The sequence below is a fragment of the Gobio gobio genome, assembly GCF_949357685.1.
Source record: "Gobio gobio genome assembly, chromosome: 25".
NCBI classification, from domain to species: domain Eukaryota; kingdom Metazoa; phylum Chordata; class Actinopteri; order Cypriniformes; family Gobionidae; genus Gobio; species Gobio gobio.
Genome location: NC_137121.1, coordinates 25796586 through 25822625, shown reverse-complemented (window position 1 = coordinate 25822625; position 26040 = coordinate 25796586). Strand labels below are relative to the sequence as shown.

At 37.8% G+C, this 26040-nt stretch overlaps 2 protein-coding genes across 2 annotated transcripts; both read right to left on the bottom strand.

Moving 5' to 3' along the window:
- Positions 1-2784: 2784 nt before the first annotated feature.
- On the bottom strand, positions 2785-11943 carry acot19 (acyl-CoA thioesterase 19). Its single transcript, XM_079809297.1, has 10 exons — positions 11149-11943; positions 10972-11071; positions 8480-8670; positions 6240-6409; positions 5228-5347; positions 5036-5118; positions 4847-4940; positions 4656-4736; positions 4413-4554; positions 2785-3026 (listed from the first exon to the last, which is right to left on the bottom strand). Exons 1-10 carry the CDS (start codon positions 11342-11344, stop codon positions 2902-2904), a joined length of 1302 nt encoding a protein of 433 aa, XP_079665423.1. The 5' UTR covers positions 11345-11943; the 3' UTR covers positions 2785-2901.
- Positions 11944-13947: 2004 nt separating this feature from the next.
- Positions 13948-25776, bottom strand: ubl7a (ubiquitin-like 7a (bone marrow stromal cell-derived)). The gene is made up of 10 exons (XM_079809229.1): positions 25415-25776; positions 22183-22302; positions 21909-21991; positions 21748-21832; positions 21613-21670; positions 20096-20229; positions 19928-19977; positions 19660-19836; positions 18168-18278; positions 13948-14673 (listed from the first exon to the last, which is right to left on the bottom strand). Exons 1-10 carry the CDS (start codon positions 25596-25598, stop codon positions 14536-14538), a joined length of 1140 nt encoding a protein of 379 aa, XP_079665355.1. The 5' UTR covers positions 25599-25776; the 3' UTR covers positions 13948-14535.
- Between the last annotated feature and the right edge of the window lie 264 nt (positions 25777-26040).

Here is a 26040-nt window from a genome sequence, read left to right as displayed (position 1 = left end):
GGTCCCATGAACTGCCTAAGCCGCCATGGCTCCCTGAGACACTCCATGGCTCAGGTCCGCCTACGCTCCATGATCCACGTCCGGCCACACTCCATGGCCCATGTCCTCCCAAGCTCCATGGCCCAGGTCCTCCAAAGCTCCATGGCCCAGGTCCGCCCACGCTCCACGGTCCAGGTCCTCCCACGCTCCACGGCCCAGGTCTAGCCATGCTCCCAGTAAGCTGTGCCAGGGTAGGTGTCCGGTGCCCCAAGACTTTTGTGGGTGTTTGGTTTGGGCGTCTGGGGCCGCCCATAGGAGGGGGGGGGGGGGGGGGGCTGTCACAGGGTGTTTTGGGTGTTGTTTCAGGTTCATATTTCTTAGTTTGCCATGTTCACTGTCTTGTTTCTTAGTTTGCTTTGTTCACTGCCATGCACTTCCTGGTCTTGTCATGTGATTCCCATACCCTCATGTGTTGTGATGTGTCATTGGTTCATTGTCTAATCATTGTTTACAGGTGTCCCTTGTCTTGTCATCAGTCCTTGTGTATTTAAGCCCTCATGTTTGTCATGGTCCTGGGGCCTATAACATGATTTTTTTGAAGCCGGTTTAGCTGGCTAGCCAGATATGTTTAAGCTTAGTTTGTGCCAATCCTGGGTTTTAGGTACCATTAAAGTGGTTTGGCTTTTAGCAGTGTTCATCTCCATAGTAACTTACGCTCCACGGCTAACCTGATCCAGGGCAGGTTATGTTCTGGATAAGAGATCTCAAACTGAAATTAGACCAATCAGCTGCTAGCTAAGTGACACACCTCTGATGCAATGAAGTCACTCCCCGTTTCTACTCCAAATTAAAGGTCACTACATAGCAAATGGTTTTAAAAGACTAAAGTGTCTGGCTTTTAACAATGCTTATTTATTATAATAATAATTTTGAATGACTTAGATATAATTTAAGTAATTATTATACCCTTAATCACTTACACATGTATCATTTTAGTTAATCAATCATTAATAGGCACATAGTTAAAATTAATATAAATAGCCTACTGTCTATAAAGGTCATACAAATAAGCTTTAAAATCAATAAATAAAGCTATAAAAATGACTACAAGAGTGTTTAAATGTTCAATTCTCTCTATATATCAACTAAACTAACGTCATAACTTTTACTTGTACTGACTAAGTAAGATTTTTCATAAAGTTGACAGCTTTCATAGACAGCTCTTTTCTTCTTGCTGTGTAAATTTGTTTAAATTCTTAATATTTTCAATCATGTAATATTCTGCAGAAGAGAGAAATCAATTTCGCTGCTTCTCTCGCGAGAAGTAGATGTCAGTTTCACTGATTTCACTGTGATTGGATGTTCACTACTGATGTCACAGCTAAAATCCTAAACTCAGGATCAAAGCCTTAGTTGACAGAGAAAGTTGATGAGCTGCATCATGGTACCAATAAAGCTTGATTGCATCGGTTTGGTTTTGTCAACTCAAAACCAATCCTGTAACCCTGAGTTTGTTCAACTACCTTCATGGTACAGGCCCCTGGTCTAGTATTGTTCATGTAACTGCTGTTTGGTAAGTTTATGTTATAGTCAAGTCTGTTGTCAAATCCAGTTTAATTTCGTCAAGCCAAGTCTTTTGTTTATTGTTTTGCCCAGCCACATCCTTGTTTTCTGTTTGGAATTCGGAAATAAAACTGCACTTGGGTTCTGCAACTTGCCTTCAGTGGGAACTGTTACAAATATAAAGGCCCTTTCACACTGAAAGTGAAATTAATACGCCTCAGGCTGAAGGAAATGCAAATTCACACCTGTACAGTAGAGGACGCAGCTCAAACAAACCTTTCAAATCTATCCATGTCTCCTGATTTCTCTCTCCATGGGGATAGGAGAGCTGTCAGTCCGTACATGGGAAAACCTAATAACTTGCGTTACTTGTTTGAAAAAGTAGCTCAGATATTTTGCTGTACATTTCAAAGTAATCGTTACTTTACTAGTTACTTGAAAAAAGTAATCTGATTACGTAACTTGGATTACTTGTAATGGGTTACCCCTAACACTGAAAATATGTGACAATCTGGGGCAATAAAAAAACAGGCAATGTGTTTTATTGTGTTCAGATCTTATGTGATTTTCCTTTGTTCATATTTATTGAATTTTTTTTGAAGAACACACTACAAAAGCAAAGCTGTGATTATGAGAAGTGTCACTGATATCAGTCTCATTCTGGACGTTGACAAATGAGACAAATGTTATCGTCAGTGTTTGGCATCAACATCAATAGCTACACGTAGTGAAATAGCGAATGCTGTGGATCCAGATTTGCTCATGTAAGATGTTCTGGCAGGCCTGTCTGGAGCTGGCAGCAGCTTCACACATCGTGCTTTGATCCTCGTCGCAGCGAGAGTTTGTGACAGTTTTTTGGTATCAAAAGAAGAAAACACGGAACTTATCAATTGAAGTTAGACAAAAATGAAATAAATAAAAACACATAAACAGTTAATTGATTTCCCTGATATTTTGATCGTGGAGCCCACCGAGACACTTTCCGACTGGTTTAGAGGCTGGAAAGAATCCTTGGCATCCCTGCAGGAGCGAGATTCAGAGGCCAGTGTCTCTTTAATTACTGGAATGCTCAATTGCCACACCACGATTAAGATGAACTAACAACTGAGGAGTATGCTGGTCATTGGCATTTTTCATCACATTTAACTTGTTACAGCTGTTGTAATTGATCTTTCAAGGAATTAACTGCAAATGTCAAAAATGAGAATGAAAAGTTATTAGATTTTTTTATTTTATTTGTTTATCATCAGTGCTCTTTGTAAATGTTTACTTACATAGTTCTTCAATAAGTTGTCTAAATGTAAAGATAAATTGTGCTTTCATTTTATGATTTTAATCTATGTATTATATATATGACGATTAGCATCGTGTAACTTCTCTGCTGTTGTCATAGAGATGCTCCTCTAGAAAAGCCAGAGTTTTCTGCCAGGACTCCTCCTGAGCTCGACTGTGAGGCACCGTCTCTCCCCCCCAAAGCACCACCACTACAACACAAACCAAAGTCATTCCAACCTTCTGAAATACAACACACATGCCATTAAGAGCATTATCTATCTGTCCGCCCGTCCATCAGTCAATCAGTCAGTCAGTCTGTCCGTCCCTTGTCTGTCTGTCTATTTACCTATGTCTGTCTGTCTGTCTATCTATCTGTCCGTCTGTCTGTCTATTTATCTATCTGTCTGTCTATCTGTCTGTCTGTCTATCTGTCTGTCTATTTATCTATCTGTCTGTCTGTCTGTCTGTCTATCTGTCTGTCTATTTATCTATCTGTCTGTCTATCTGTATGTCCGTTCGTCCGTCCGTCTGTCTGTCTGTCTGTCTGTCTGTCTGTCTATCTATCTATCGATCAGTCTGTCTATTTATCTATCTATCTGTCCGTCTGTCTGTCTATTTATCTATCTATCTATCCATCTGTCTGTCTATTTATCTGTCTGTCTATCGGTCCGTCCGTCTGTCTATCTGTCTATTTATCTATCTGTCGGTCTGTCTGTCTATCTATCTGTCCGTCTGTCTGTCTGTCTATCTATCTGTCCATCTGTCTGTCTGTCTATCTGTCCGTCTGTCTATCTGTCCATCTGTCTGTCGATCAATCTATCTATCTATCTATCTATCTATCTATCTATCTATCTATCTATCTATCTATCTATCTATCTATCTATCTATCTATCTATCTATCTATCTATCTATCTATCTATCTATCTATCTATCTATCTGTCTGTCTGTCCGTCTATCTGTCTATTTATCTATCTTTCTGTCTGTCTGTCCGTCTGTCTGTCTGTCTTTCTGTCTGTCTGTCCGTCTGTCTGTCTCTCAATCTATCTATCTGTCTGTCTGTCTATCTATCTATCTATCTATCTATCTATCTATCTATCTATCTGTCTGTCTGTCTGTCTGTCTGTCTGTCTGTCTTTTTATCTGTCTGTCTGTCTGTCTATCTATCTATCTATCTATCTATCTATCTATCTATCTATCTATCTATCTATCTATCTATCTATCTATCTATCTATCTATCTATCTATCTATCTATCTATCTATCCGTACGTCCGTCTGTCTTTCTATCTGTCTGTCCGTCTGTCTCTCAGTCTATCTATCTGTCTGTCCGTCTGTCTGTCTGTCTGTCCGTCCAGCCGTCTGTCTGTCTGTCTGTCTGTCTGTCTGTCTATCTATCTATCTGTCTGTCTGTCTGTCTGTCTGTCTGTCTATCATCTGTCCGTCTGTCTATTTATCTGTCTGTCTATCTATATATCTATCTATCTATCTATCTGTCCGTCCGTCTGTCTATCTATTTGTCATCGGTCTGTCAATACAAGGGCTAGATAGCTCAAACTCAATGAAGCAACAAGCTTTTTATTGATGTTTTAGACTTTAACCTTTGGTTTTTGCCTCCAGTAACTTGAAGTCACCGAATCGGACGTGAGGGCTGTAGGGCGGTTCAATAAGATGACCCGTTCCCGGGTACGAGAGAACCGTTAGGAGATGACTGTTCCCAGCCTTCTCCATCATCTTCTTCATCTGCGGAGGAGGCCATTAGATTTGAGCATCAAGACAGGCCTGAGATTAAATGAAAGTGCTAAAGACAAACATTTTAAGATGTATCAAACTGATGAACTCACATCCACTGCAGATTCTGATGCTGGCCAGTTTTGATCATCCTCACCAGCGATTAATAAAACAGGACATTTGATTTTGCCCATCTGGTGAAAACAAAACCCACTGCATGAACTGTAAGCACATGACTCTTTATAGTAAAAAAAAAAATTGCTTTTTCTATACCAATTACACAGCAAACACATCATTGTCATACCTGAACTTTCTTGGAAGGGTCATCTGGTATTGGCAACAACAGATCCCGCCAAATTATCCTCATCTTTTCATCATAGCGGATTTTTTCCACGTTCCTTGGCATTGATAGAATGACAATCATTAAAATAGGCAGTTGGTATAACGTAATTCATCCAATTCGTGCCTGTAATGGGAAAATTGTGTTTCTCACTGTTGCAATGCTGCATAAACATCCGCCAAAGATCCTTTGAGCGGCATTATGTGACTCCCACTCACACAAACCACACACTTGGGCTGAAAAGTTGTCATCAAAGAACAGAAAACAAATTAAATACGTTGCATCGCTGTATTTGCATCAAATCTCCAATGTATTGATGTAAATGAGAACTTCAGACATATTCACCTCTATCATTTTTGAGTATGCCGTCAAACCCAGAATTACAGGGACACCAAATGACATCCCCATCATGGCCACTTTTTCAGGACAAACTTTGGGGTGTTTCTTTAGCAATGTGTAGGCAGTCTGAAAATGATTTGACATGCTTTAAATACTTTCAAAGTGTATATTACAGTATATACCTTATTTTCCCTCTGTAATGTGTGAATAATGTTTGAATTAATTTAATTTAAAATTAATGAACAAATTAATGTTAAATTAATTTTAATCCATTTTACATTGAATTAAAAATAGATTTGCATTTCATTTAATAATTTTTTATCACTTACGAACTTTAATGTCAGATTATTAGTTAACACACCGATCATCAGGCATAACATTATGACAACCTTCCTAATATTGTGTTGGTCCCCCTTTTGCTGCCAAAACAGCCCTGACCCGTCGAGGCATGGACTCCACTAGACCCCTGAGGGTGTGCTGTGGTATCTGGCACCAAGATGTTAGCAGCAAATCGTTTAAGTCCTGTAAGTTGCGAGGTGGGGCCTCCATGGATCGGACTAACAGGTGCCGTGATGAAGAGATAATCAGTGTTATTCACTTCACCTGTCATAATGTTATGCCTGATTGTGTATATGCAAATAGTAGAAATGTGATTTAATTTTAATGAATATATTTTCATATTTAGATATAAATATATATATATTATAGATTCCATATATACATTTATTCCTGTGATGATAAAGCTGAATTTTCAGCATCATTACTCCAGTCTTCAGTGTCACGTGATCCTTTAGAAATCATTCTAATATGATGATTAAAAAAAACATTTCTTATTAATAAAATTTTGAAAACAGTTGTGCTGCTTAATATTTTTGTCGAACCCGTGATACAATTTTTCAGGATTCTTTGATGAATAGAAAAGTCACACAGTCACTTTTAAACAATTTAATGCACCATTTTGCATATACACAAAAAGAACCATAATGATGCTTTTATTTGTTTTGTAGCACACATGTACCTCAAAGTAGGTGTTGTCCATGTGCTGGAGTTTTCCTGCAGCATTCAGGAACCCGATGTATTCCAGGGCCAGCGAGACATAGCCGTGGGAAGCCAGGAGCGCTGAACGATACTCAACACGACCCCCCTGCCCACCCCAGAGGTCCAGCACGGCAGGAAAGGGTCCAGAACCTGCATTACAAAACCACATGAATATAAATGGAGTCCCTTAAGCCCCTATAAATGTAGACAGAATGTACAATGATTTACATTTATCTAAATGTGCAAGGTTACAGGGTAGGTTGGTTTTAAAATAAGCGATTCTCTTGTGGCACAAGAAAAATACATATTTCATGTGCTGTTTCTGAATGTTTTGAATTGAATCCTTCATAGTACTGTGGTGTATTTAAAGTTAAACCTCACTTTTATCCTGACTGCATGCTGTCTATGACTGTTCTTTAAAAGTATATGATTTTATACGCAAGATAAAATAATTATTAGATAATAAATAATGATAATTATACACTACTGACCAATGAGCCTTCGCAATGACTCTGTCGCCAGTTCACACTGTTCCTTCCTTGGACCACTTTTGACAGATACTAACCACTGCAGACCGGGAAAACCCCACAAAAGCTGCAGTTTTGGAGATGCTCTGACCCAGTCATCTAGCCATCACAATTTGGCCCTTGTCAAACTCGCTCAAATCCTTACGCTTGCCCATTTTTCCTGTTACTAACACATCAAATTCGAGGACAAAATGTTCCCTTACTGCCTAATATATCCCACCCACTAACAGATGCCGTGATGAAGAGATAATCAGTGTTATTCACTTCACACGTCATAATGTTATGCCTGATCAGTGTGTGTATATACACTCACCTAAAGGATTATTAGGAACACCATACTAATGCTGTGTTTGACCCCCTTTCGCCTTCAGAACTGCCTTAATTCTACGTGGCATTGATTCAACAAGGTGCTGAAAGCATTCTTTAGAAATGTTGGCCCATATTGATAGGATAGCATCTTGCAGTTGATGGAGATTTGTGGGATGCACATCCAGGGCACGAAGCTCCCGTTCCACCACATCCCAAAGATGCTCTATTGGGTTGAGATCTGGTGACTGTGGGGGCCATTTTAGAACAGTGAACTCATAGTCATGTTCAAGAAACCAATTTGAAATGATTCGAGCTTTGTGACATGGTGCATTATCCTGCTGGAAGTAGCCATCAGAGGATGGGTACATGGTGGTCATAAAGGGATGGACATGGTCAGAAACAATGCTCAGGTAGGCCGTGGCATTTAAACAATGCCCAATTGGCACTAAGGGGCCTAAAGTGTGCCAAGAAAACATCCCCCACACCATTACACCACTACCACCAGCCTGCACACTGGCAACAAGGCATGATGGATCCATGTTCTCATTCTGTTTACGCCAAATTCTGACTCTACCATCTGAATGTCTCAACAGAAATCGAGACTCATCAGACCAGGCAACATTTTTCCAGTCTTCAACTGTCCAATTGAGCTCGTGCAAACTGTAGCCTCTTTTTCCTATTTGTAGTGGAGATGAGTGGTACCTGGTGGGGTCTTCTGCTGTTGTAGCCCATTCGCCTCAAGGTTGTGCGTGTTGTGGCTTCACAAATGCTTTGCTGCATACCTCGGTTGTAACGAGTGGTTATTTCAGTTAAAGTTGCTCTTCTATCAGCTTGAATCAGTCGGCCCATTCTCCTCTGACCTCTAGCATCAACAAGGCATTTTCACCCATAGGACTGCCGCATACTGGATGTTTTTTCCATTTTCACACCATTCTTTGTAAACCCTAGTAATGGTTGTGCGTGAAAATCCCAGTAACTGAGCAGATTGTGAAATACTCAGACCGGCCCGTCTGGCACCAACAACCATGCCATGCTCAAAATTGCTTAAATCACCTTTCTTTCCCATTCTGACATTCAGTTTGGAGTTCAGGAGATTGTCTTGACCAGGACCACATCCCTAAATGCATTGAAGCAACTGCCATGTGATTGGTTGATTAGATAATTGCATTAATGAGAAATTGAACAGGTGTTCCTAATAATCCTTTAGGTGAGTGTATATATAAACAATTTTGTGTATTATTCTATGTATCTTTTTTTTATTTTATTATTATTTAATATTTATAGTATTATAAAAAAATATATATTATTTAAAAATACAATAATAGTATATACTAATGATAGACCAATATATGGGCAAAGACGACATCTAATCATCAATCCATACCTGGGGGAATGAAGAGTGTTCCCTTTATCCCGCCCTCGGAGACTTCAACCCTCTGGACATCAGGGCCCAAATACCAGCGTTCAGCAGTAGCTGATGCGAGGGGTGTGCGATGCTTGAAGCCCTTAGCAAGGTGTCCCTCATGCACAGAAAACACCACTTTAACTGGTGTCTGGACATTGTCCTTCCGAAATCTGTCAATTCAAATCGGAATACGTGAAATGAGATTTAATGACATATTTACACAAAATTCAGTGTGACTTGGAATTTTGCATGAGGGCAAAAGATTTCCCAGCACAGATTTCACAACAGGTTCAATTTGGTAGCACACAGCATTGATACACACACAGTTTCTGCCAATCATAATTCTGCCAGTCATATTCATCTTGAGTACCTACAGAGTAGTATTGCATCCTTCATATCTCCGAAGAGTCTTTAGTTTTATCAGATTAATAAAAGACAGATACGCTGTACCGATTCTTTCCGCTCATGCTCATTGCTCGTTGCGCTCCTGGCATTTAAAAAACGCGGCACAATTTATACATTTGTGAATTTCTGTCATGATGATTTTTTAGTGATGAATGAACGACTTAAACCTTAAGTCTCGGGAGGTGACTGCATAGCTTTAGCCTATGGGGATGTGACGTGACAAAAGAATGAACGACTCGGATCGGGAGGTGAGGTGAACTAAAAGACTGCATAGCCTGAAAGCCCAGCTAAGCAAAAAATGAAAATTAGCCCATGATTTACTCACCCTCAAGTCATCCGAGGTGTATATGACATTCTTCTTTCAGACGAATAAAATCTGAGTTATATTAAAAATGTTCTGGCTAATCCAAGCATTATAATGGCAGTTATAGTAGCTCTGTTTTTGAAGTCCATAAAAAATGCATCTGTCCGTCAAATAACGTGCTCCACGCGGCTCCGGGGTGTTAATAAAGGCCTTCTGAAGTGAATCGATGCGTTTGTGTAAGAAAAATATCCATATTTAAAAATTTATTTCATTTTTTTCTATGGCTCTGCATTCAGCAGTCCCCGCGCCATCACTTCCGGCGAATAAGGTCAAAATACATGCAAAATACCGGCGCAATCATAGATATATACATAGATTCCTCATTAGTGCCTGCGCGGATCGGTCGAATGAGGCATCTACGTTTATATATCTTTGACGCACCAGTATTTTGACCTTATTCGCCGGAAGTTATGGCGCTGGGAATACTAGATGACATTCGTCTGATAAGAGGTAAAAAAATAACATAAATACGGCTCGGTTTCTCGCAGAAATCGGTCGTTTCGTGTCTTAATACATCAATGTGTCGCCACAAGCCGCATGGTTTAATAAGGATTCGTATGTCTATGTGTTTTTACTCTCATTGCTCTCATACTCTAAAATATCCCCATTGACATGCATTATACGACTTTCACACTGCAACGGTTGGAGTTAAAAATTTTAATTTGTGTTCTACTGAAGAAACAAAGACACCTACATCTTGGATGCCCTGTGGGTTAAGCAGATAAACATAAAAAAAGTTTCTCATAATTTGGCCTTGGCTGAATTATTTTTTTTCTTATTCTAAGGGCCAGATTTACTAAATAGGCTAAAATAGCGCAAGAGCGCAATTCCAAAAAAGCGCAGATGGGAGTGGAAAGTTCTGTGAGTGATCTACTGACGACACAAAGACGCAATTTAACAAGAGCAGCGCAAATCAGTGCTTTTTTTGGGACGGTAAATAATGACGTAAACACCAGTAAATTGACGTGCGCAAACTTTAGTAAATCACGTTGCATGCTTCATTTAAATACGCTCCTCCCATTAATTTTGCGTCTGAAAGGGAAATTCCTACAAAAGCATATGCAATAAGGTCAGAAATAATAACCCTGTCCACGTCTTTTCAGCGCTAACTTTTCACTGCGTGTTTTAAGTAAATCCTGACAGTATTTATTTTAACGCCAAAAGAGGGTTTGCGTTGGCGCAAGCTGTTAGTAAATTTGGCCCAAAATGTGATCACTGTTTGCGTAAGTTGATGTGTTGGGGAATATGGCTATTAACATTATGTTCTGCTGAAATTAACTAAATGACTTTTTTTTTTTTTTTTTGCCGAACGATACTCAAAGATCCGAATCAGTAAAATAATCCGAACTTCCCATAGTAGCGCACTTCCAAACCAAACATCTTTCTGTTGGTCAACATGGCAAACCCATTGAAAAATCTGCAAGGGGAAATCCTTTGCTGCACACGGAATTCCTAAACACGTGAATTCCTTCCTATTGTAATAAATGGATTTCTCCAGAGAAAATTCAATAAATGTCATCTTTATGATACAATTCTCATTTTGTTTTTCCTCAGAAAAAAAGAAACCGCATACAGTTTTGGGGAAATAAACATTGACCGAATTTTCATTTAAGCGTGAACTGTAGCTTTAAATACTAAGTTCACTCAAGCAATAAAAGAGTGGTGCGGTTGTGTATCTCTTTCTCTCTCTTTATTTACTTACCGGCGACCTGGTTTACTTTCAGGAACAGGTCTCATACTCCACAGCAGAGCCATGGCTTCAACTCCCTCAAATGTCCCACCAAGACTTTTATCTCTGGAAACTGTGTAATAATAATAATTCAGTAAATCCATTATAAAAGCGACAAAAGTGTCCTTGTATGTGGGGCTAAAATTATACCTTTAACGGTCCCAGAAGAGTCGCTGGTGTAGTGTCCGAACGCTTCCCAATCGTCTCCATCGTCAGAGCGAATCAGCGCGTGAAGAGTGATTTTGGAATTGGCAGGTAAGTGCCGAGCTTCTACCTCAATTTTTTCATCAACCAAGCAACTTGAAGGATTGACAGAAAGTAAAGGACTCGACTCTGTCTTGGCCATTTTATGCCTCTAAAGTGGAAACTGGAATCGCTGAATATTATGTCTGAGAAAACAAACTGTGGCAGCAGCTTTTATAAGACGTTTAACCTGGTCATAGTCCTATAGGGTACCAGTTCACACAGACAGCTCCTTATTTGGTTCTGAAGTTCATCGATAAACATTAAGCCCATAAAAACCTAACTGGTTATTGAAACTGATGATAATGCCTTATATAGGCTACATGCTAGATACTTTGATCAAAATGACAGGATATATCCCATCATAAAAGACTAAGTTTAGAACACTGACGTAAGATGTACAATATAATCAGGTCTGTAGAAAAATGGGGAATTAATTTATAAGTTGTAGTTTTGTTATGCTATAAAATACATTCCACTCAAATAATTGACAACACGTTTGTTAACTGAATGCTCTGCACTGTATTTACTGTAGATGTAACATTTATATTAATTTTATTATCATGGTGATTTTTGTGATTTATATAGTGATACATTTTGTTGCGATTTGTGGTATAATATTAGAAAAAAATGTGAACACATTGAAACAAACTATCACCGAACAAACTAAAAAACTATGCAAACTATCACCGCCTTTCTTTCAAATGTAGAAAGTATTTTTAGCACTATATATTTATTATATATATATATATAATTTTTGTAATTTAAAAATGAACCCTTTTTTATTGATTTTTATTTAATTTAAGTGGATTTGTGTGCCACTTGTCTATCAGTAAGTAAACGGTTAAAATGTTATCATCTTTACCATCACAAAGTCATTCTCGGAAGAGATTACATTTTTATGGAAGCCCAGAAAAAAACATGCTTTAGTAAATCACAATTATGACATAAAAAGTCGAAATCACGATATTCTAAGTCGGAATTTTGACTTTTTATGTCATTATGAGACAAAAAAAAATCTAAATTATGAGATTGTGAGAAATTTACATACTGTCATAATTATGAGACAAAACAAAATTGAGATAAAAAAAATCTAATAATTATAGTCAAAATTTAAATTTTTTTCATAATTTTGATGTCATAATTATGACAAAAGTCAAAATTATGAGATAGTCGAAATTGACATACTAAGTCAATTATGAGACGAGACAAAAATATGAGATAACATTTTTTAATTATGACTCATAATTCTGAATGTAGTCATAATTTTGCATTTTGTATGTCATAATTTATATTTATTTATAATTTATATTTAGTATGCCATAATTATGACAGTTGAAATTATGATGGTCGAAATTGCCGGCCGATATTTGCGATTTTTACGTGTATCAACCATTAAATGACTAGGTTGTAAATAGTTTTAAAATTAAGTATAGTACAGTCAGTGTACACTTTATTATGCTGCTTGCTTGTTGATACTGCATGCAAATAGTGTAATCATTTTATTTATGCTTAAATATTTATTTTCAGAATTTATTTTCACCACTGAACTCTTTTTTTTCTTGTTCTACCTCACCTGTTTTTACTATTTGTTAAATATAGGTTGATAAATTTTCCTTTTTTAAATTGTACATTTTAAATTGTTATCATCATGATCATTGTGTCATTTTTATGATGTAAATTGAGAGAGCAAAAGCAGTATCGGCTCAAGAAAATCGGCAGCCCGTATCGGTCATCGGCTAAGGCTGATGAAAAAAAAATCGGTATCGGCATCGGCACTTAAAAAATCAATATAGGTCGATGCCTAATACTAAGTCATAATTTTGAGACAAGACAAAATTATGAGATAAAAAAAATTATTATGAATTTAGTCATAATTTCGATTTAGTATCATCAATTAGATTTTCTTATCTCATAATTTTGACTTTTTACGTCATAATTATGACAAAAGTCGAAATTATGAGAGTCGAAATTTACATACTAAATCATAATTATTTGATTACGGTCAAAATTATTATTAGATTTAAAAAAATCTAAATTATGACTCATAATTATGAATGTAGTCATAATTACGCATTTGTCATCATTTTGACATAAAAAGCCATAATTATGACATGCTAAGTCACAATTTTTACTTTTTAAGTCGTAATTTTGACTTCTCATCTCATAAATGACTTAGTATGTCATAATATCATCTTCTCATGTCATAATTAAGATGAATTAAGTATAATTTTTATCTTACATGGGAGAAATGGGCTTCCATTGATCAAGATGCATTTAGAAAATAGATACCGACATTCATCCTTACACAGTGAAACAAACTTTACTTTAAAAGAAAATGATACAATTCAGTCAGGTTCACTTAGTTTTAACACTGTAATTTAGCTAATTTAATTATTTGCGCGAGTAGATTACATACAAAGTCAATCCAAAGACGCGAATAGACGTGAATTCGCACCCGGCGACGCAAATGACGTGAAGTGAACAATGTGTTTGCCGCAAACGCGTTATATTCGTCTCAATCGCATATTTTCAACTTGAGCGGACAATTTGCATGATGCATTGTTGCGCAAGCCAATCAGTGAAGAGCTTATTGACACGTTCGGTTTGGCAGGTTATCAAACTGGGCACCCGTCATCCTCATGTAGCGCTGGAAGCGGCTGTCATCCAGGCGCAGTTTATGGAGTAGACAGTGAAATTCGTGAGTTGTGTTCACCTCGGGATGGTGCGGTGAACCCGGACATGGAATATTTTAATAAACAACAAAACAAAACATAATGATTGTCTGAACAGGCATACTTAAAGCTTTTAGCTATCAATATTTGCCAGGATAATAGCTGAACAAACACAGTTAACACAGCAGGAATGTACAAATGTGGTATATTGTAGGCCCTCAACTATGGAAGCTTGTTTCTGCCATGGAATAAAAAGCAAAAAATAGGTAAGATTCTCAAGATAATTTGAACTCGCAATTATGACTTTTTGTCTATAATTGCAAGAAATAAACTCGCAATTGCGAAAAAAGTCTGAATTGTATATATTTTCTGAAAAAAAGTCAGTTATTTAATTCTGTGGCAGAAACCAGCTTCCATACTTACAGTAACTACACTTAAAACAGCTGATAGCACCGCATTCAATGTACATATTGAAAAATACAACTTAAATATAAGTTAAAGATAAACAACACTATCAAATAGGTAGTTAAAATATTGAATATGTAGTGGTAAATCTGCCTCGGAGTGCAGGGAGCCTTGGTTGTAACATCAGAATAATGTTTTACTCAAGAGAACTGGTTCACGGTGCGCCTCCAGCGAATATGAGCTCCAGGGCCGCTTGGATGTCTCCGCCCGTGGCCTGCAGGGCTCTCAGGATGAGCTCCTCATCACGGATGCCCATGTCCCGCAGCTGCTGGAGCTGCGACTGCCACTGATTCTACACACAGTATGAAACAGAGTCACTCCAGAATCAGCGACGCTACTTTAACGGTGTGTTCACACTTTGCTTCACTTGGTTCTTTCGATCCGACCAAAAAAGAAAATGATACAATTCAGTCAGGTTCACTTAGTTTTAACACTGTAATTTAGCTAATTTAATTATTTGCGCGAGTAGATTACATACAAAGTCAATCCAAAGACGCGAATAGACGTGAATTCGCACCCGGCGACGCAAATGACGTGAAGTGAACAATGTGTTTGCCGCAAACGCGTTATATTCGTCTCAATCGCATATTTTCAACTTGAGCGGACAATTTGCATGATGCATTGTTGCGCAAGCCAATCAGTGAAGAGCTTATTGACACGTTCGGTTTGGCAGGTTATCAAACTGGGCACCCGTCATCCTCATGTAGCGCTGGAAGCGGCTGTCATCCAGGCGCAGTTTATGGAGTAGACAGTGAAATTCGTGAGTTGTGTTCACCTCGGGATGGTGCGGTGAACCCGGACATGTCGGCACGTGGGCACATTTGGGACTTCCACAACAGGTACAGAGCAGTTGTTATCTCCAACATTGTTTGATGACGGAAAAAATGGCAGACGCGTTTCCGACGACTGTACCTAACTGTGATGGGCAACGTAGCTCGTATGACAAGAGAAAGCAGGTATGCTTGAGCATTCGGTCCTTTTTAGGGTCGCATCTTGTGACATCACGTTCTGTTTTTAGTTCGCTTAGATGTCTTTGGTCTGTGTTGTGTTTATATTTCAATCAAAGTGCACCACAGTTCGCTTAAAAGCGGGCCAAAACCCATCTTTTCAGGTGTCTCGGGCCGCTTGTTTGGTGCGCACCAGGGTTCGGATGGCGTTCACACTTATTCAAATAAACCGCACTAACAAAGCAATCACACCAGGGTTTGTTTTAATTGAACCAAACATGCTAAGTGTGAACACAATATAAATCTTTAAAAAAGGAAAATCATATTGGGCCCTATTTTAACGATCTGAGCGCATGGCGCAGATGCACTTAGGGCGTGTCCGAAACCACTTTTGCTAGTTTAACGACAAACAAAATGGTCGGTGCGCCAGGCGCATGGTCCAAAAGGGTTGTACCTAGTCTCATAATGTCCATAATGTCCAATATACCAAGAGTCTCATCTCCCATTCCCTTTAAAAGCCAGTTGCGCTTGCACCATGGCAGATTCGCTATTTATTAATATTTAAAAATGTTTGTGTGCTGCTGCGCATCCCTGTGTGTGTAATAAGCAGAGTGTACGTGCACCCGCCTATATGCACATACTATTACTAACGCGCCCTTTAAATAACACAAAAAAAATACTGATACTAGACCTTAGACCAGGTTTTTGTTGGTCAATGGCGCAGTCGTTTTCAGTCGCCTCAAAATAGCAACATGCCAACAATGCGACAGAACACACTTCTTTTACAGACCAGCACGCCCATGGGTGAACATTTGCTATTTATACAACGTGGCGCTGGACGTGTTCGGACTTCAATGCATAGAAGATGTGTGCAAAATAAGCTGTGCTAGCATTCTTTGGAAGCAATTTGGGGGGTAAAGCATTACAAGTATGCGAGTTACGTAATCAGATTACTTTTTTCAAACAACTAGTAAAGTAATGCATTCATTTTAATTGTACAACAAAATATCTGAGTTACTTTTCAAATAAGTAACGCAAGTTACTTTGTTTTCCCATGTATTGACTAGGGTTGGGTATCGTTTGGATTTTTTTCGATTCCGGTGCCAAACCGATACTTTTAAAACGGTTCCAGTGCCTAAACGGTTCCTGAACCGATACTTTTTTTTTTTAAAAAGGCCACAAAACGAGGTGGATGACATTGAATGGCTGTTTATTTATTTATTTATTTAAATTGAACCATTTATTAAAAGTTTAATGTATACTAAGCTACTATACTACTATATAAGCAGTCGTCTGTATTCTTGGTATGCTACAAACCAGCTTGATCATATGATCATATTCTCTGGCTAAATATTTTAGAATGCATCACCTTAATGTTTCCATGGCGACACGTCATGTTTCTCACATGACACACAGCAGCCGCAATAGCGCTGACAGCTCAGCTGTATCGGGTTTATTTCGTCTTTTTATTCAAAATATTTACAAACTTATTAACTGTGTCACGAACTATCTGATGTTCAAATGTGTGAGTGAATGTGTGTTAGTTGATCTATAAAGCGCAATGGGCGGCGCCATGTTAGTTTGCGCCTCAGAATCGGATCTGTCGGATTTACAACACTTGAGTTCATTCTCGTCTCACGAAATACATGAAAGTAAGTGACCAGTGAACTGGAAGAAGAATAGAGTAAACTATATAGTTACTATATAATGTGCATGTATCTGATGTGAATAAAACATGTAAAGTTAGTCAAATTATAACTGTCTGAAAGGATTGTCATTGCAGCTTCCATAGACATCAGTGTGTGTTTTTTGCTAGTAGCCTACTTATGAGCATTTAAATGTCTGAAACCTGAAATAAACATGATGTGGTTGAAAACACTAAATAATTGTCATGAGTTGTGATGTGATGAGCGCTGAGCGTCTGTCTCTGGCTCAGCCAAAGCGCGAAAGCACGTTTGAATTTTGGCACCGAAATGAGGAACCGAAATCTGCGTTCTGATTCGGTCCGGTACATACCGGTTACACCGGGTTTCGGTACCCAACCCTAGTATTGACTGACAGCTCTCCTGTCCCCATGTTGAGAGAAATTGGGAGTAAATCTATTTATTAAACATGGACCTTTATTTTCATTAAAAAGGCTTATTTTAGCTATTGTAGGCTCATTTTGTAAATGTAATCAATTAATTTGGACAAGCGCATACTGGGTGCCTGTAAGATGGTACAGATGTATTGTACCTGCTCGAACAGAATCGGCTTGAAGTCGTGCATCTTCGGAAGAGGAGCAAAGTTTAAAAAAAAATGTGCACACCACCACGCAAAATGGGGTCTCGCACACGACCGCCCACACCACGATGATGCCATTTTTGCCGTGCACACCTTTGCGGTCATGCAGATGCGAACGTTCTTCATCTGCATCCTATTCTTCTCCAATCCAGAATGGCAGCACAGCTGAAAAGTTTTGAGCTGCGCCCTCTGCTGTACAGACATGATATTGCATTTCCTTCAGCCTGAGGCTTTTTCATTTCACTTTTGCTGTGAAAGGGCCTTTACATTTGCCAAAAATAGAACTTTTTTCAAACAAGCAAGCCCAGACCAGGTGACGCAATTAACGCAAAAGTAACAATGTATTACTTTCCATAAAAAGTAACTAAGTAACGCAATTAGTTACTTTTTTTAGGGAGTTACACAATACTGTAACGCATTACTTTTAAAAGAACTTTCCCCAACACTGTTTGGAAGAATGTTTGCATCTCTATTTGAGATGTCTGAAGTGCTGATGATGGAAACTGTAATGATGATGCTGGACTGAATTGTCACCGGATCTCTGGTGGTTACTCACATGTAGGCTGGACATGCTGGAGACCTGCAGGGCCTGCTGCAGTGCCTGGTTAAACAGGTCGTTTGTTATAGGAGTGCCTGCAGGGATAGGGGACACTCCTGAAGAGGGACCCTGTCACAGACAAAGACATATTTGTATTTTTATTAGTGTGTGCAAATATCAAACATATGGAAGCATGTTTCCACCATGGAATAAAAAAATTAAAAAGGTAATTCCGACTTTTTATTTTGCAATTCTGTTTTTTTTCCCCACAGAATTGTGAGTATATATCTCACAATTCGGACTTTATGTGAATGTAAATCGCAATTATGAATGTATATCCCACATTTCTGAGGTTTTTTCTTCGCTATTGCGAGAAAATAAGTCGTAATTACCTTTTTTTTAATTTTGTGGCGGAAACAAGCTTCCATACAAACAAAACACAAACACAACTATATTAAAATTCCACTAATTATCCATTAATTATTTCCAATATTTGATTTTTATCCGTGCTGTCAAATGATTAATCGCATCCAAAATAAAAGTTTGTGTTTACATTATATGTGTGTGCAATGTGTATAATTATTATGAATATAATACATGCATGTATATATTTAAGACATTTTTTATATTTATATTTAAAATATTTATATTTATACATAATATATATTATATAAATATTATACAGTATATATGTACAAATATTTCTTAAATATATACATGTATGTGTTATATATATATATATATATACACACACACATAATAATTATACACAGTACACACACACATATATTATGTGAACACAAACTGTAATTTTGGATGTGATTAATTGCGATTAATTGTTTGACAGCCCTCTTTTTTTTCACTTTTTTTTAACTTATTTTTTACATATTACTTTTTCTAAATAAATTAAAAATAAAACACTAAACCAAAATCAATCATTTATAAACGCTACAAGAGAATTTGGGCATCGTCACAAAATTATAAGGAAAATTTATGTTTTTAAGATTAACTTTAGATAATTTTGAGGCCAGTGAGATTTAATAGTAAGAAATTGAGTATTAAATCAGCATATTAGAATGATTTCTGGAGGATCATGTGACACTGAAGACTGGAGTAATGATGCTGAAAATTCAGCTTTGCATCACAGGAATAAATTATATTTTAAAATATATTAAAATAAAAAACTATTATTTTAAATTGTAATAATATTTCACAATATTGCTATTTTAACTGTATTTTGGATCAGAAAGAACCCTTGGGGAGCATATGAGATTTCTTTCAAAAACATTAAACTTTTGAATGGTGGTGTAGCTATACTTCAGTAATGGTAGTCTACTGAAGTGTACTGTCAGAAGCGAACTGAAATTGTTACTTGAAATAATCTAAATGATCTCAATTTCTTATTAAACTTCAAAAGAAAAAACACATTCAACTTCTGGAAGAAGGGGGCCCAAAATTCTGTCTTGCATACACCCTTTAAAACTCTTCATGGCGCCTCTGTGTACTGTACCTGGTTTCCTGTAGTTGGTGTAACAGCACTGCTCTCGGGGGTGCTGGCGAGGGCTAAAGCTGTGGCCAGCTCACTTTGAGTGATGGGCCTGGGGCCCACGGCGCCGTTGTAACCGAGCGAAGCTGGCCTCATGCCGGCAAAACCACTAGCGAGAGTGGACGGCCCACCACGATTCACCTACAGATGATAAAGCAGGCTTAGGATCCAATATCGTAAATGCACTTAGCCAATGCACACTCTTAATGAAGAACAGTAAATCATAACAAACCGACTGGAAGTCTTCCTCATCATCAGACATGCCTTCAAAGAGGAAACCTCCTGTAGATTAAAAAAAGGTTTTATGCATTAAATCTACATTGGATCACCAAAATGACCTGTCACATTATGTTAATGGTGGGCCATTTTTCACTTAAATTGTGTTTAAATGGACACCAACCTGGCATGTCACTGTAAGAGCTAGAAGACACATTTCTGGAGGAGCTGGTGCTCTGCTGGGGCGGCACACTGCCAGCCACCGAGTGCAACACCAGGATGATGGCATTTACCAGTGCCGGGTGGGAATTGGCCAAGCTGGTGAGACAGTTAAGCTGGGAGTATGATTCTCTTCAACCAAAGATTCAAATGTCACATTTTGAGGCGATTAAACCACAGGTTCAACAGGAAAGATCAAAACACCATATGGCATTCACAACATGAAATATATTTTTTGATTAAATATAATAGACATTCACTGCCAGTCAAAAAGGTTGACAAACTTGACTGCTTATGCTTAAAATTTGTTTTATATACAAATATAAATTCTATCTAAAGAATACATTTTTTTGTAAATAATAATAATAACTTATTTAAAGTTTTTTATTATTTATTATTATTATATTATTGTATTCATATCAATTAATTACCATTATTAATGTATTATTATTTATAATAATGTATGTTATATTATGTAATATTAATATTGATTAGTTAATTATTAATAAAATGTTTGCATTATTGTTTTTTAACATTTTTATTATTACTATTGTTATTAGTAGTATTATTATTAACAATATAATAAATTGCATACAACAGAATGTATTTATTTTTCAGTCAAGAGCAGGGATTTTCTCTTTGTCTTTTGTTGTTTTTATTAACATTAAAGGGATATTTCACTCAAAAATTTAAATTATGTCATTGATTACTCGCGCTCAAGTTGTTTTAAACAAAGTTCTTTCTTCTGTTGGACATAAAATATATTTTGAAGAATGTTGGAAACCAAACAGTTGCAGGTGCCCATTGTAGGAAATAATAATATGGAAGTAAATGATATTTATTATTATTAACAATAACATAAAAGTATTGATTTATTATCAAAAAGAAAAAAGAAAAGAAAAAAATGCTTGTAAAAAGAAAAATACTCTATTTAGACAATTTTTAAAACTACGGACAAAAGAATGTGAAAATATATAAATCATATAAAGATAAATTGACCAATATAATAAGAACTAATAAGAAATTATACTATAAAAATGTATTAAATGAAAAAAAAAAGTAATATTAAAGGGGTATGGGGTATACTAAATAGTTTAATTAAGGATAAAACTAATAAGAATTCATATCCAGATTATTTTATTGATAAGAATGGTGAAAACTTTAATATGCATAACATAGTTTCAATGAGTTTTTTGTAAATGTTGGATCAGATTTAGCAGCAACAATTCCTGAGTGCAGAAGTAACACATTGAATGAGTCATTATTACTAATAATAATACATTATTATTATTATTATATTAATATTGATTAGTTAATAACTTCATTGATTTATTACTAGTATTCATTACATATAACATTATTGATTTTCTTTTACCTTATTATTAATACTACTACTAATAATAATAATGTATTATTCTTTTTATGGATGAGTTGGGGCAGTTCTGCAGCCATTTAATTTGTACTGTAATGAGGCTCACTCACGTGTCAAGCATGCTCGGGTCTGTGAATTGTATGAAGAGCTCTTTGTCTTGAAGAACCCCTGAAAATGTAATCAAAAAACATAAGCAAGTCTTCAACACGCCTCACATCACAAATCATTTCTGCTTCTGAACGTACCTAGAGCCACAGGATCGCTGCTCAGCCCAGGTGTTGCCACGATGATCTGGTCCAGGGATTCCTTGTTGTTTAGCATCTTAAACACCTGGAATGGGTGAAGAAGAGCTACGTGAAAAAGTACCCAGCATCCAGAAAGCTCACCTACCATCTAGTCAACCTACCGAATCTCTGTAAGCAGTGCTGGTGTGAAGAGCTGCTTGCAAGACACGAAATTCCCTGGCAGCTGCAACCTTGTCCACTGGCTCTACAGGAGAACATAGAGGAATGAACAAAGGACTGTTTTCATAGAACTTTTATGTTGCTTTTTGTCTTTTTTGGAGCTTGACGGTTTCTCTCTTAACATACTTTCATGTGTTTAGAAAAGAGCAGCGAGAACATTCTGCCTGACGTCTCCTTTGGTGTTCAACAGAAGAAGAAATAATTGCATCGACTCACCGGGATGGATCACGGGTTCTGGCCATGACTTTCTCAGGATGTGCACAGTTGATCCAGACTGAATCCCATAGGACTCCAGAGTCAAGTCATCCTTTAACTTTCTACCACAGTACACTAATTCTGTAAAAGGAGATAATGGGGAAACTGTTTGCAATCTTGTCAAGATTTCTCCAGGGCAGTCGTATACCCCCCCGAGGCATTTAACATCCTTCTGTTTACCCGCTCTCTTCCACTTCCACTGCAGTCACACCTTTTCCATGACCTCTAAAATGGATTTTCAGCTGATTTTGTTTTTTTACCTTTATAAATGCACTATTTTTCTAACCCTATTAAATGTATGTGTATTTCTCTGTTTATTGTTTAAAAGTAGGGTAGGCAATTTTCAAAGAGGCTAGCAATAGCGAGCTAGCTTTGAAAGCATAAGATCCCGCCCTCCCTTCAGAGCATCTCCAAAGACACGCCTCCACCAAAACACATGCAAAGCAAACAAAAGCGTCACGAGAGATGGCGTTAAACTACCTCATGTCTCAAAGCAGATTACAATAATAATTAAAGCTGCAAGCAGCGCTGAAAGGGCCCTCGCACCTGTGCCACCGCCACCCAGAGCATGGTGGGCAGTATGCATTTAAGTATATAAAAATAGGATTACGTCAGTCATTTGTATTTGCCACACTTCCTGGCTGGTCGACGCCTGCTTGTGCTTTCAAACGCTCCCGCTTCCAAACACTTCTGTGTGCTTTCAAACGCTCCCATCCGCTGATCATTGTAGCCAATCACAGACACATCCGATGAGTGTGTGAGCACAATGGCCAATCAGAGGTGTCCAGCTCAACAGCGCTCAAAGCGTCACATTCTTTAAATTTCAGTACCGACTTGGTATCGCGGGCGGTACTTTTGACAACACTATAGTATTGACATTGAAACGCATAAATTTGAGTCATGAACCGCTCCTAATATAACGTCACTGGTTTCCATCTCTTACAGATCTCTTGATTGGGAATCAGTTTCATCTACTTTGGTGCAAATTAAAGTGACAACAGGTGCTCTGGAGAGGCAACAGCAAGACAACCGCCAAAAAGGGGAGGATTTGCAGGTGGTGGCCATAGACAATTGTTCTCTCCTTATTCTTGCTGGCTGATTTGTCTTTAGTTTTGTTAGGGTCTTTGTCACTGTTTGTACCATGAGGCATTAATCAGGTTGCACAGGCAGTCCTGCTCCTCCAGGATGGCACATCCATACGTGCCAGGTTCGGTGTGTCTCCCAGCACAGTTCCCAGAGCGTGGAGAAGATACCAGGAGACAGGCAGTTACACGAGGAGAGCTGGACAGGGACGCAACAACCCAGCAGCAGGACCAGTATCTGCTCCTTTGTGCGAGGAGGAACAGGAGGAGCACTGCCAGAGCCCTACAAAAAGACCTCCAGCAGGCAACTAGTGTGCATGTTTTTGACCAAAATGTCAGAACCAGACTTCATGATTAGCATGAGGGCCTGACGTCCTCTAGTGGGACCTGTGCTCACGTTCCTTAGACCTAAATCCAATTGAGAACCTCTGGGACATTATGTGTCGGAGCATCTGAAGCCACCAAGTAGCACCACAGACTGTCCAGGTGCCCATCACTGATGCCCTGATCCAGGTCTGGGAGGAGATCCCCCAGGACACCAACCGTCATCTAATCAGGAGCATGCGCAGAGTGCATACAGGCATGTGGGGGCCATACACACTTACATCATGAGTTGTTGTAATGAACTTCATGCAGGCGGTATATATTCAGTTTTTTTATGTTGATTTTTGGTATTGAATCCAGCCCTCAGTGTGTTGACGATTTTGGTTTCTACTGTTGTCTGTTGTCACATAATTTTGTTCTTAACAAATAAGAGAATGCATAAAGATTTTCAAACTGAATATTTCATTCATTGAGATCCAATGTGTTCCCTTATATATATTTTGGCGGAGTCGGAGTGACTGTGTCGCCCGCGGACTTTCGCTTTAGTGGCCAAGAGCGTAAAGTTGAATGACAGGTGACGAGAACCAATCCGATTGGATAAAATAACACGCATCCAATTCTTATTCGCCAGGGACGCAGCGACCTGCGTCCGGGGGAGGATCTTTAAAAAACAATTAGGGACCAGCTTCAGGTCACATGCTGCCCGTACATTTTTGTACTCAGATAGACGTCCATTTGTCCGCCGTCCCTCGCGCATGAAACCGCATGAAACATATTGAAGAAGAACATATTAGTTAACCGATCAAAGTCAGTTTTTATTAAATGCTGAGGCTCTTACTAACAGCCGGCACATCGTATGAGTAAACTATTTTATTTTTATATCATTTTTGTATACATGTATATTTCTGGAATTTTGATGGGGGCGGCGCCCCAGCCGCCACTGATATATTATATATATATATATATATAGCAATGTATATACATATACTGTAAATACATTTAGACCACTTAGTGATTGCTATCAGGATGTGAAGAGACTTTCAACCAGCATAACAAATCGCCTACCCTGCCTTTAACCATAAAATTGCATCCTACTAGTAAGATTACAACTATAAAGTAGCCATTCTGACTAGTCATTACATATGACAAGGAAAAAAAGCTATTACTATAGTAATATGAGAAATGTTACTACTAACAACTGATAGACAGTGCGTCACGACTAGGTACCTGGAATAGATGCTAGTAACTATTAGGATCATCACTACTAGGAGTGACAAATGGGAAATAGGAAACAAATGGGGAACTATTGAGCAGTTACCAGCGAAATTGGGATTGGTACCAACAGTTGGAATATTAACTATATGAACTATTCACTTTAGAATAGTTTGTATCTGAACCACGGAATTCACAGGCATTATTAGTTATCATAAACTGGCATAACAATGGTAAGTACTACTATAGTAACTATCAGTAAAGCAAGATTGCTTTCTAATACAAAATAACAATGTAAAATAAGCACTAATAAAATAGCATTTAGTCTACAGGAATACATGTAAAAGGCTTGCAATAACGGGCTGGACAGTCAAAATTAAACCGTTATAGCAATCATTTTTAATGGTTTTAATTTGACTTTGGTCAACATCAGATTATAATAACATTATAAATAAAGGCTATATTTTTTAAACTAATTTATTAAAACTGTAATCATTTTAAATGTAACAGTATTAATACTGCCATACTGTGTCACCTAATATTAAGACTGAGTCTTATGCGTTATTATATGTTACCTATGAGCTCGGGATCTGGTATGGTATCTGGGATCTGTGCTGACACCAGCTGCTTGAGAGTGGAGACCCGATACTCGCCGGGAGGAACATCTCCAGGTTCAGTCTCTGGAAACTGCAGCACCGACTTGGGAAGAGACGGTTGATCCAGCAGCTTTAACGACAGACGCCACTCTGATGACGCCATTGACCCAATGCACGAATTACAGCCGCACGCGATGACGTGCTTTCTTTTTGGCACAGGATCGAGGAATATTTCTATCACTCTTGTAAACGCAATCTGTCTTTTGCATTGAAATAAACAGTATCATCAGCGACTGTTTTCATCCGTGCAGCATGACGTCATGCAGGAAAGCTCGTTCTTCTGGGAATTGTAGTTTACATGATGTGTTCACAGATTGCAGTCCTCGCTTATGAACAGAGGGGGCGGTGCGGTTTTGACTCAAAAACAGCCAAGTGTCTCAGAGAGCTCACGACCAGGGTTATTTTAGTAAAAAAAAAAGTATATATTATATATTATTATAATATATATATATATATATATATATATATATATATATATATATATATATATATATATATATATATATATATATATATATATATATATATATATATATATATATATA